General features: G+C 51.3%; 1 protein-coding gene across 1 annotated transcript in view; it reads right to left on the reverse strand.

Moving 5' to 3' along the window:
- The window catches only part of TCERG1L (transcription elongation regulator 1 like), a 245,318-nt gene that overhangs the window by 30,349 nt on the left and 202,886 nt on the right, over nt 1–12,083 (reverse strand). Inside the window, exon 8 of the mRNA XM_054436467.2 lies at nt 8,916–8,985. Coding sequence (XP_054292442.1) covers nt 8,916–8,985 — 70 coding nt within the window. The remainder of the gene's footprint in view (nt 1–8,915; nt 8,986–12,083) is intronic.

Genomic DNA, 12,083 nt, shown 5'->3' on the forward strand with positions numbered 1-12,083 from the left:
ATGTGGTTGTAACAAATAGTCTTCAGATGAGACAAACTTTGAAAGATCTGTATTCTCTAGGTTTTTAGCCTCGACACTGTGCAGTGCAGAAACGTGCCTCTGGCAGCTGTAAGGAAGATTGGCACAACAATCAGGGTGGGCTGCAGGCCCCCGGGTGAGATGGGAGCACAGGGGCATCAGTTCCGCCAGCTCTGCTCTGCTCACGTGGATGGTCGGGAGTCACAGCCAGTGATGGCATCGAGATGGATGCCTCCCCAGGATGGATCATGGCCACCAGCAAAACCCTGGCTGTGGGGCTTGGTGCTGGCCCTGAGTAGGAACTCTGCAGGCAGCTGGGTGAACTCAGCAGGAGCAGCTGTCCCTCTGCTCTTACGCAGAGATGACACTGCCCAGTGCACAGAGATGCAGAGATGACACTGCCCAGTGCACAGAGATGGGGCTCTAGGATGGGCAGATATGCAAAATCCTCCTGGAGGAGCGATTGTGAGTTCCCAGCTGGGGTCTGGGTTGCCTGGAATCTCCAGGGACCTGTGCCCCAGCCACAGACTCACTGTTGGCCTGTCTGGCTTGGTGAGCTCCTGACTGCCTAGCACCCCTGCTTCTGCCCTGCTCGCTTCACCCCTTCCGGGAATCACAAACCAATTCCTGGCTCTGCCTAAGGCCAGACAGGCCCCACCGTGGCTGGACAGCTCACTCCTAGTCTTCAGTGTGACCACACTCATCTGTCCCGTGTGCACTTGCTGTCCGTGCAGCTGTGGCACATGGACTATGCTGGGGAGAGGGGACAGAGTGAGGAGTGATCAGGTCATGGGAGCGGTGGCCTCCTGGACCCTCCACCATGCTGAGAGGCAGGCTCACCAAGGCCTGGGAAGGGCTGAAGTCTCTGCCAGCTGAGGTTTACGAGCCACTCAGAAGGTGAAACACCTGCTGAAAAGGGTTTGCTGGTGGCCTCGTTCTGGCTGGGGGCGGGATCCCAGTGAGCAGCAAGCTCCAGCTCTGAGCCACGGGAATCCCAGTGAGCAGCAAGCTCCAGCTCTGAGCCAGCTCTCAGCTGCGGGAGGCGGGGCAGCTCTGTGCTACCAGGCGGCAGCTCTGGCCTGAGCTCCTGCTTTGCGACAGACTCTGCTGGGGACCGTGTTCATCCAGCTTCAGTGCCGGCTGCCAGGCTTCCCCAGCAATTAATTAGGAGGCCCTTGAGCACCTCCCCAGGACTTGTTTCTGCACCTGTAACTTGTGCAGTCTCCTCATGTGGGAACTCACGCTGGTGGCTCCAGAGAGGCAGCACCTACCTCCACCCAGGGCAGCACAGACACCAGGCCACGTCCTGTCCTTTGGCAGGTAGTCTTCTGGTACCATTTGCAAAATTACCAAAGCTCTCAACGGGAGATCTTGGTCTCAGAGCTCTCAAAACTCTGGATGGGGCCAGATAAGAGCTGAGGGAGACAGTCAGGGCACCTTGACTTGAGAATTTGGGGCATAGCTGACGGAGGCTGATTAATCACTGAAAAAGCAAACCCACAACAACAAAAACCTATTTTCTTATCTCTACTTGCTGCCTCCAGGTGTTGATTTTAGGTAATATTGAAGGAGACACATCAGCCCAGTCACAGGCATCTCGGGACACAGGATTCTAAGGAATTCTAAGATTTAAAACAAAAACAAACGGCAGGAAAATAAACACCACAAAGGCAGAGGGGAAGTGTTTTTACCTCCCCAGAGTCTAAGCACATCGAATTGTTAGAGTAACAGAACAAAAGGCCCTTAGACAACATCATCATACACTGATGGGTGAAGAACCCCCCACAGGAACACCAGTGTGCGTGGGCAACTCCAGGCCAGGCCCTGACAGAGATGCCAGTGTGTGTGGGCAACTCCAGGCCAGGCCCTGACAGAGACAGAGACTGAGGCACGTCCCAGGCCCTGAGCACCAGCCAGCCCACGACCCTGTCATGAGCAGCATTCCCAGGCCAGGAGGCAGCCCCTGGGCCTCTGCGGCTAAGAGGCTGATGGGAAGCAGAGGCAGACGTGAGCAGAAGCCTTCCAGGGTCCAAACCTTGGAGGAGCCCAGGTGGCCCAGGAAGTTTGGAAGGGCAGGGCCTGGGAGTATCTCATGCCAGATAAAACTGGGCCCTAAATACAGACTGGTGAGCTCAGTACAGCAGCTGCCTCAACAGACAGAGATGCCAGGGAATGGAGGGGCAGGTCCAGATAGAGTGCAGTGCAGAGTGAAGGGACAGGTCCCTAAAACACAGCCCCCATCACAATCACAGACTCTAGGAGGGAGTCCCAGAACCACAGACCTGGAGACAGTTCCCCCAAAGACACAGCCCGTGTCACAATAGCAGACTCTAGGATGGAATCCCAGAGCCACAGACCTGGGATGCTGCCCGGGGCCACTGCTTTTATCCGGTCTCATCTAAACAGGGATGACAGAGAACCACCATGGTCCCACCCCACATACCACTATCAAGACCACTACCAAGAGGGACTGATGCTCAGAGAAACATCCCCAGGTGGCAGAGGAACCACAGGGAGGCACACCCAGATATTGAATGACAATTCAGCTGACTATTCAAAAAGGAGCTAAATATTAAAAGAAAAAAAATAGGTGTTATAAAATATCAGCATATGTCTTATTTTAAAATGAGTAAAAAAGAATATTGGCCAAAGTAAAGAGTTGAAAAACAGTCTGAGAAAATCTGGGAAATAATTAGAAACGAAAGGGAAAAAGTGGAAATGAAGAATAAACTAGAACGAACCCAAGAGTGAATAGATGTCATAAATGACATCATAGAAGGAATAGAAAGTGGGAAGGGAAGAGGAAATCCAGAAAGAGCATAATGACAAAGCGTCAACAGTGCGCAAAGGAGGTGACCCAGGAGGAAGCCGAGGGCGAACCAAACAGTTCACAGGTGACTCCAAGCCACGAAACAGAACACACATGAAAGCAATTCAAGAAAATGCCCTTATAGAAGAAAGGCATCCACCTACATTTTTATAAGATACACCTCATGTCTGGGAAAATGAACCAAGAATCACCAAGAATTAGCTCTATCATTGTCTTCTAAAGGATAAAGATAGTAACTAAAATCGACTAAAACATCAACTATGTTTACATCCAATTCACAGTAAGTTGGTCATCTTTCGAGGATACCGGGGAACCGATGCAGCATTTTGGAAATTGTTAAAGGAAAGAATCAAGTGTTTATTGTGTGTTTTCAGTTTAAACAATACCTTGAGGGAGCCAATAGTTTATGAGGGTGAGTTCCTCTTTATAAAAGTAGGCAAGCTAGTAAATGTGAATAAAATGGCAGAATTAAGAGATTAGCACTTAGCAGTGTCTAAGGAAGTCACAGATCAAGGTAAATCACCTGCTTGCATCACGAAAAGACAGACGAGCCGACATTACCTGCTTCCTGATGGAAGGAACTCAAAGCCACCATTAGTCCTGCCGGAGCACTAATCAAACCTGACCCTGATAAAGCTCCGATCCGACTGCAGATTTACCAAAAATACAGGGGACAGAAGAATACGCCCCTAAACCATGCCCCAGGCATGATCTGTGTCCAAACCATGCTCCAGGAATGCGATGATCTAAGTCCAAATGATGGGAAATGCAACACTTGTAAAAAATCTCCTGCTTCTTCAAACACGAATGAAGAAAATAAAAATGAAGCATAGAAGGGAAAACACCAACAGGTTAAAAGAGGCTTAGGAGAGAGAAGCAGAGGGCAATACCCAAAACTGACTTAGTCCTGATATGAAAGCAAACCTCTAAGAGAAAAAAAAAAAAATCAAGGAAATTTAAACCATGGCTGGGAGCCCATTTGATGATGATAAGGAATTATTTCTGTTTTTTAAGATGTGACTACGTTACCACGCTTACATTTTTAAATTCTTTATATTGTAGTATTATATTCTAGAATGTTTACAGATAAGATTTATATGATGTTGGGGGTTTGTTTCAAACTAATCTAGAGGGGCACGGACTAAAGCAGAAAAACGCTGGCCTTGAGTTGATGCTGGGAAATGAATGCATGGAGGCGAACTGTGTTATTCCAGCTTTTATGTTGAACTTTTCCATAATAAAAAGTTAAAAGCAGGTAAAATAACTATTACTCCTTAATTGGGTATATTTGTTTTTTCATATATTTGTAGAGCCTTTTCAACCCAGCGCCAGGCAGCTAAGCACACACTGGACCATCTTACGCCACCTGCCTCTTCTATCACAATAGAACTGTTTGGCTTTGATGGAAATCACTCCTCTCCTGGGATCTTTTGAACTGACCTAACCTGTTGTATTAGCCCATTCTCACACTGCTGTAAAGAACTACCTGAGATTGGGTAATCCACCAAGAAAGCAGGTGTAATTGCCTCACAGTTCCGCATGGTTCGGGGCCTCAGGAAACTTTCAATCATGGTAGAAGTTGAAGAGGAAGCAAGGCCTGTCTTCCACGGTGGCAGGAGAGAGAGTGGGGACAGGGGAGACTTCCACGAACTTTTAAACCACCAAATCTTGTGAGACGCACTATCATGAGACCACCATGCAGGAAACTGCCCCCATGATCAAATCGCCTCCCACAAGTCCCCTCCCCTGACACAGCCCACTTTCAGGTTGCTGATAAAGACACATCCGAGACTGGGCGATTTATAAAGAAAAAGAGGTTGAATGGACTCACAGTTCTACGTGTCTGAGGAGGCCTCACAATCACGGTGGAAAGCGAAAGACGCATGTTACAAGGCGGCAGGCAAGGACAGTGTGGGCATGGAAACTCACCTTTATAAAACCATCAGATCTCGTGAGACTTAGTCACTATCATGAGAACAGCCAGGGAAAGACCCGCCCTGGTGATTCAATTACCTCCCACTGGGTCCCTCTCATGACACGTGGGAATTATGGGAGCTACAATTCAAGATTAGACTTGGGTGGGGACACAGCCAAACCATATCACATAGGGATTACAATTCCAGATGAGGGTTGGATGGACAGCCAGAGGCAAACCACATCACCCGTGTCACCCTCACATGACCACTTTCTCTTTGGCTTCTCCCACCCTAGCTGTCCCCTCAGGGCCACACCCCCGTGTCCCTCTGCCTGTCATCCTGTGATCTGCTCTGACCCTCTCTTCCTCCTCATTCAAGTTGAGCGTTTCTTACCACAGAAGTGATGATCACCCTGAAGAGTTAACCTGTCATTTATCATAATACAGAACAAATAGGTTCTCTCTTACGGGAGATGAAAGTACCTGAGATTGTGATAAATTTATACCTCCAAGTGGTGATAGAGTGAGCCAAATATTTGATAACCAGCCTTGTGAAGAAAGTACTGAGTTTTGAGGGAAACTGACTCCCCCACTCCCTCAGTGATCTCTGCATCCCTGCAGGGATGGGCATCAACCCCCTGGCAAACCGTAATTACACCATAAATATGGGGTAATTGAATTATATGAAAAGAGTACTGAAAACATGCCCACCTTCTGCAGAGGAAGCAAACTGGTGGGGCATTCCCGTGAGCACCCATGCAAGCTACACTGCATTTCACAAGCCCTTGGCCACAGCCGCACAAAACAATCTGATGACTTAAGAAAATATATTTCCACTTCAAAATACCGCAGCAATTCCAGAAATCACAGGTGTGATTCGAGCCGCGGTGTCTAGGTTTCTGATGCTCAGATGCTCATTCTTGGGGGAAGGTGGGAGACAACTGCAGTGATATCACTCAGCAGAGACCACCACCCTGCACACGTGAGGTTGGAGGGATAGGAGGAAGGGGACTGTGGACAGGAATGCTCCCCAGAGCCCATTTGAAAGAGAAAGTTATAAAGTCAGAAGACCAAAGATCAAAGCAGGTCTGAACTATGAAAAGACCCATTCATCAGAAACTGGCAGCATCTCCAGGCCCTGAGCAGAAAGGGGCCGAGCAGTCATGAATCTATTTTCCAGTCCCAGGGAAGATGCACAGTCATTGCGAATGCATCCCTCTAAACAGTAAATAACAAGCTATTTGAAGTGACACTCACCACAGAGATTAGAATATTTCAGTAATTTGAATGCTTGTCATTGTGACATATTTCTCCTCTGAGAGAATTTCAGGAAAAGTCTCATGTGGCCCTGAATCACTTTCACAATCGATTTAATTCCATCTGTGCATGAATGCCCAAAATGTGTATCGATTGTGCCAGGGTTCACAAGAAATGTGGGGAGTAGAGACCGGTGTCCAAAACAATCATCATCACAGCTTATTTGCTTGTTTCTTAAACATCATAATCAGGCTGCTGATGAGTCACACATTTCAGGAGAATTTTTAAGTGCTCTTTGATGAGGCAAAATTATGCTATCCACACAAAAAGGGCAGGTCCAAATGGACAGATTTCAGCAGGCCCCCTGGAGGCACGTTCTCTAACTATCTGGGCCAGATTCTACGACATAGAAATACATAAAAGCAGCTAGGAGCTTGAGGAGTACATGGACTTATTGACAATAACCTTCCCAAAGAGGGATCAAAATGCCACGTTGATGCTGATGGTTCACCCGGCCTGGGGCGATTCGCTCTGAGCAGGGGGCGTGCAGGTTGGTGCTTCGGAAGAGCTTTGGGAAAACCTGCCCTATGGTGAAGCTTCCAAACAGAGGGCATGGCTTTGTAAACCGGCTCATGAATGAATGCCCAGGACAGGATGGGCGTGCTCAGTCCTCGGGCTGGCTGCAGAATGAATGCCAAAGCATTTTCCTCTCAGATCTCAGAGGGGGCCCCAACCTCCCCGAGAGTCTTCCTCTCCCACGGAATCTTCAAGGCTGGAACCAACATGGAAATGAACAGCTGCCAAAAGGGAGGCAGCTCCATGCAAAACATCCGTGCCTGTTTCAAAGTTGGTTTTCAGTGACGGAAGTCATTCAGATGATTAAAACTAAAATTAGCGTTTCAATGTTGTTGAAATGCCAACTGTTGGGAACTGAGGCCAGCCCCACGGAATGGGGAGTGCAGCCGGGTGATGAGGCGGACTGCCGCCCAGCTGCTTCGGATCCCGCCTCCCACACAAGTTCAAAATTCATCAAATCATGGCCACGTTCCATGTTTCCTGTGCCTCAGGAAGCTCATCTTGTGTTTTAAATTAAGCACACATATCCAGAGATCAGCAGAGACCAGCTTAGCTGAGGTCCACGTGTGACGGTGAAATCAGACAGGCTGCACTGGGTCATTTCGTGGAGCCCTCAGCCCCCGTCAGAGGTGCTCCTTGTCCATCCCCTGTGGCCCACACAGCATCCTTTGGCCCCCAAAAGTGACTTTCTAAGGAGGAGATCTGGGGTAGCAAGAAGACAGCTGCCCAGGAGATTGTGGATGGGAGGCGTCCTCCCTCCACAGCCAGTGAGCCTCTGCCCTGCCACGTGCGGCCCTAGACCTGCCCACATAGTGGTTCACAGGCTTCCACGTACTGTGGGGACCAGGCGGCAGGAGCACTGGGGGAGGAGAGCCCTACCTCCTACCTGATCACCTCCCTGGCTTGGGGAAGACACTGTTATTCTTCTTTGCATTGTTCCTGAAAGTTCTGTGGTGTCTGCCTATTATCGAACCACTCAGGTCTAGTTCTACGTGTTTTGTTCATGGCTCCGTGGGCACCCAGCAAAGAGTCTTCCCTGACCGCCCTGGCTGCTGGGCCTGCTAGGCACCCTCAAGCCCAGCTCTTGCTCCTTCTTCCCCTCTCTTCCTTACCATCCTTCTGTCCTTTGCTAAAAAGTTGAAAGGACTGAAAAGGTGAGAATGCGCACAGGCTCTGAGTCAAGATTTTGTTTTCCCTTCATTGTGGCAAATACTTTTTATTGCAAAAGTACATTTTTTAAAAGAGAAAACACATACAACACTGAGCTTCCCGACCACTTCATTTGGGTTCCTGTTGCAGGCCTAGGGCATCCCGTGAGCAGAGCTGATACAGGAACCTGGTGCAGGATGAACACACCTGTGGGCTGTGGCAGGACCCAGGGTCCAACGGAACGTCCAAGCATCATGGGGCCAGTAACAGCCCAGCTCAGGAAGAGCCTGGGAAGCGTCCCTTATTGATTTGCCTTTCAGGATCCTCCCCACACTTCTCTGCCAAACATGGGGCCCAGCACCCACAGCATTCCTTCCGTCTCCCTGTTCTGGGGAACTTAAACACACACTTCCACATTCACCCCCTTACCTGAAACTCACAGGCAAGGCAGGGCAGACCAGCAGCCACACAGGAGGGGTTAAAGGGCAGGAGGCATCCCCCGACTTGATGGAAAACAGGGATTCCCTACCTCGGTGCACGGCAGCTCCCAAAATCAAACCATGACCAGCGACTTGGAAGGAGAGCTTCCCACTGGCCGTGTGCACCCTGCAGGTATGCGGGCATCATCTCATCCACCTGTCCCAAGGCCCACTGGGGCCTCTGCAAAGCCTCATCTTGCACATGAGAAACCTGAGATCAGGGTTGGCTGACTTTTCCCAAAGTCATCAAGCCGGCAAGACATAGAGCTGCAGCACCAAGCCAGGGCTGCCTGACCCCTAAACTTAACCTCTGACACAGCACCTCCTACACACCTGGACACATGGCACCTCCTACACACCTGGACACATGGCACCTCCTACACACCTGGCCCCCATGCCCACTCCTACAGGACTCTGGAAACACAGCAGGGCTGAGCATGTGGGCGCCTGGGTAGGCTGGGGGTGGCAGGCCTTGTGTACAGTGTCTGAAGTGCCCCAAGCCTCCGAGACACCTGCTTCGGCAGGTGCCCAAGACACTGCTAAGACAGAACCTGAGACCTCTTACCATCTGTCTAGCGGTTGAATTAGCTCTTTGCTCGTAGTCAGTGTGGTCAAAATGATGTCTTTTCTTTCTACATCACCTGAGTACACAGTAGGGAAAGATCTGCTGGGGAAGAGCATGGCCACCTACCGGTTCCTCTTGGTTTTCACATCTTGGTCTTCCCTGTTGTCTTCAGAACTGGACCCATCGCTGTTGTCAGCTGAAAGAAAATCAGATGAACAGGGTTAGAGTTGTCAGAGCTCAGGGCTTTGGCAAAACCACCAGGTGACACTCACTTTCAAGCAGACTTATCTAGAAATTAAGACAACAAGCTTCTCTTAAAGATTGATGTGAAATCCTACGAGTTTCCTCTTGGCACACATGCTTTTACATTTCAGCAGAACAGAAATCTGACTGTGGTGTTCTGCAGAGAGGTCCTCTTTAGATACTGTCTGTTTAGCAGGTGCTGGGCCTTCCAGAGGGGCTGGAGGGTGGAGAATTACAGGTGAGCCTCTGCTCAGCCTCAGGACGAGGACTGGGGATGAGCAAATCTATGTCATGTTATTGAGAGGGAACCATGAGACTGGGGCCACCTCTGAGGCCACTGCCCCAGGGAAGGGTGACCCCCAGCAGCACCTCCAACAGGCCCACGCTCAGCTCCTCTCCATCCACTGCAACAGATAACGAGATTCCCCCTACCTCACATGTGGCCATGCCTCACTAAGGACGCCCATCTACTTCCAAAAGCCAAATTGATTTTGAAGACATGATCCCTTATTTCCATTCTGAGGCAGTCAGCCCTGAAAATGTTTGATAAGCTTTTGGAATGAAAAAGTAAAAAGGTGCTTTGGTGTTTCCTGTGGTTCTCCAGGAGGGAAGAGGAAAGCTGAGCGTGCAGATGGTCTGGAGTGTCATCGCTTCTGCCCTGACAGGTGGAGTGACTTCCACATGTGCCGAGCATCACAACGGCCTCCCACCTGCTTCTCATTCTGTGTCTACCTCTGGCTCATTCCGCCCCGCCCAGCTTGGGTGGCCAACTGAGCTGGGCCGGGCTAGGCTGAACTAGTCTGGGCTGGGCTGGGCTGGGCAGAGCTTCCCTCCGTCTTCCCACCCAGCCTTGGGCCACCTTCCCAGTGACTGCTGTGCCTGCACCTCCTTCCTGGGAGGGTCTGCAATGAAAACAGGGCTCAGCTTAGGATGAGCACAGAGTTGATGAGAAAAGACATTAATTTCAACAACTGCAGGGGCCTCTGCACATTTTCTTTCTATAAAACCCGACAATTCTCCCTACACCTGTTTTTAGAATCCCAATAATGGCTGTGTTACCAGCTCACAGTTCGAATCTATTTACAGGCTTGTTTTCAATGTGCAGCGTGGGGCCCTTGGTAAGAGGAGAGGGTCAGGCTCTGGAAGCCCCGGCTCATCGCAGTCACGCTGCATCATCCTTGTGGGGCCTCTGCCACCTGAGCCGCCCAGGCAGCTCATGGTCGTCCCTGCCCACATGAGCCACAGGACCACAGAGGCTGCCGTAGCAGGACCGGGGTGCGGTGTGTCTGCCCTGCACCTTCCAGCAAGGCTGCAGTATCCGTCACGCACACCCTGTGTGGGTGCTCCACCCTTCTGAAAGGATGCAGGCCTAGGAGGAAGGAATTCCCATGGGCAGTGCAGAGCGGGGGATGAGCAGAACTTGGCCCTGGGAAGGCGGAGGAGCCACGGCCCAGGCGGAGCTTCCCGGCTTTTCAGCAGCCCCTGGTCCTGAACCTGGCAGCGCTGACTCCGGAGCTGGACTGCTGTGCCCTGGGGGCCGCCCTGTGCCCTGCAGGTGTCTCTCAGCCTCCTTGATCCCTGCCCCCTCCCCACCATGCTAACGAAAATGCCTCCAGAAGTTCCCAAATGTCCACAGGGGTAAATTTGCCCTCCCCAGTTGAGAGCCACTGGTCTAGAGCCAAGAGCATTGATGACAACCGAGGGGCCATGGAACGGAAGAGAGGACACTGGAGGGTATCTACTTCCTCCTCTCTGGTAGCCTTCTGTGCGTGCTCCACAGCCCAACACAGCCCTCCAGGCTGGGGCCCCAAAGGGCACACTTTATGCCCCCTGCTTCCCAAGCTTCACTCGTGCCAAGCCCAGCACTTCCAGGCATTTCTGGTTTTTTTTGAGACGGAGTCTCGCTCTGCCCAGCTTCAGGACGAGGGCCTAGGGTAAGCACTTCTATGTCACGTTCTTGAGAGGAAACCACGAGACTGGGGCCACCTCCCTGGCTGCTGCTCCAAGGAGGGGTGGCCCCCAGCAGTGCCTCACCCAGGCCCACCCTCAGAGGCTCTCCATGTTCAGCCTGTCACCCAGGCTGGAGTGCAGTGGTGCGATCTTAGCTCACTGGAACCTCCGCTTCCCGGGCTCAAGAAACTCTCTTGCCTCAGCCTCCCAAGCAGCTGGAATCACAGGCACCCGCCACCACACCAGGCTAATTTTCGTGTTTTTAGTAGAGACAGGGTTTTACCATGTTGGCCAGGTTGGTCTTGAACTCCTGACCCCAAGTGATTCGCCCCCCTTGGCCTTCCAAAATGCTGGGATTACAGGCATGAGCATGGTGGCGCCACCATGCCGGGCCACCTCCAGGCATTGCTGCTTCCTGGCTGTGGGAACCTGCTCTTCCCATTCAAACTAAGGGCACTGGCCAGGCACAGTGGTAATTACATCGGTAATCCCAGCACTTTGGGAGGCTGAGGTGGGTGGATCATGAGGTCAGGAGTTCGAGACCAGCCTGGCCAACATGGTGAAACCTCGTTTCTACTAAAAATATAAAAATTAGCCAGGTGTGGTGGCAGGTGCCTGTAATCCCAGCTACTCAGGAGGCTGAGGCAGGAGAATCGCTTGAAAACACAAGGCAGAGGTTGCAGTGAGCCAAGATTGTGCCACTGCACTCCAGCCTGGGTGAAAGATCAAAACTCTGTCTCAAAAACAAAAAAACAAAAACAAACAACAAAAAAAAACTGAGGGCGCCCTGGGCACCCTGCTCCCTGCCTCAGCCTCTGCACCCCAACACCCTCCAAGGAAGTGCAGGACTCCTTGGCTGTGCCCCTGAGTCCTCTCCTGCTGGGGCGCTGGGTCCTGAGCTCTCACTGAGCCCTCCCGGTTTTCCCTCCCTGGAGCCCTGGCTTCTCCCCGGTCCCTCCTGGTCATTCCTACCTGGGTCACTGGGCCTTCTGGCCATCTCATCTGGAGGCACCGGGGCCTCACAGAGGCTCTCTCAGCTCCCCCAGGCCCTCCGCCTGACTGCCTTTCTGCACCTCGTGGTGTTTGAAATCTTTTCCAAGG

This window comes from Pongo pygmaeus, chromosome 8, assembly GCF_028885625.2.
Source record: "Pongo pygmaeus isolate AG05252 chromosome 8, NHGRI_mPonPyg2-v2.0_pri, whole genome shotgun sequence".
Lineage (NCBI taxonomy): Eukaryota > Metazoa > Chordata > Mammalia > Primates > Hominidae > Pongo > Pongo pygmaeus.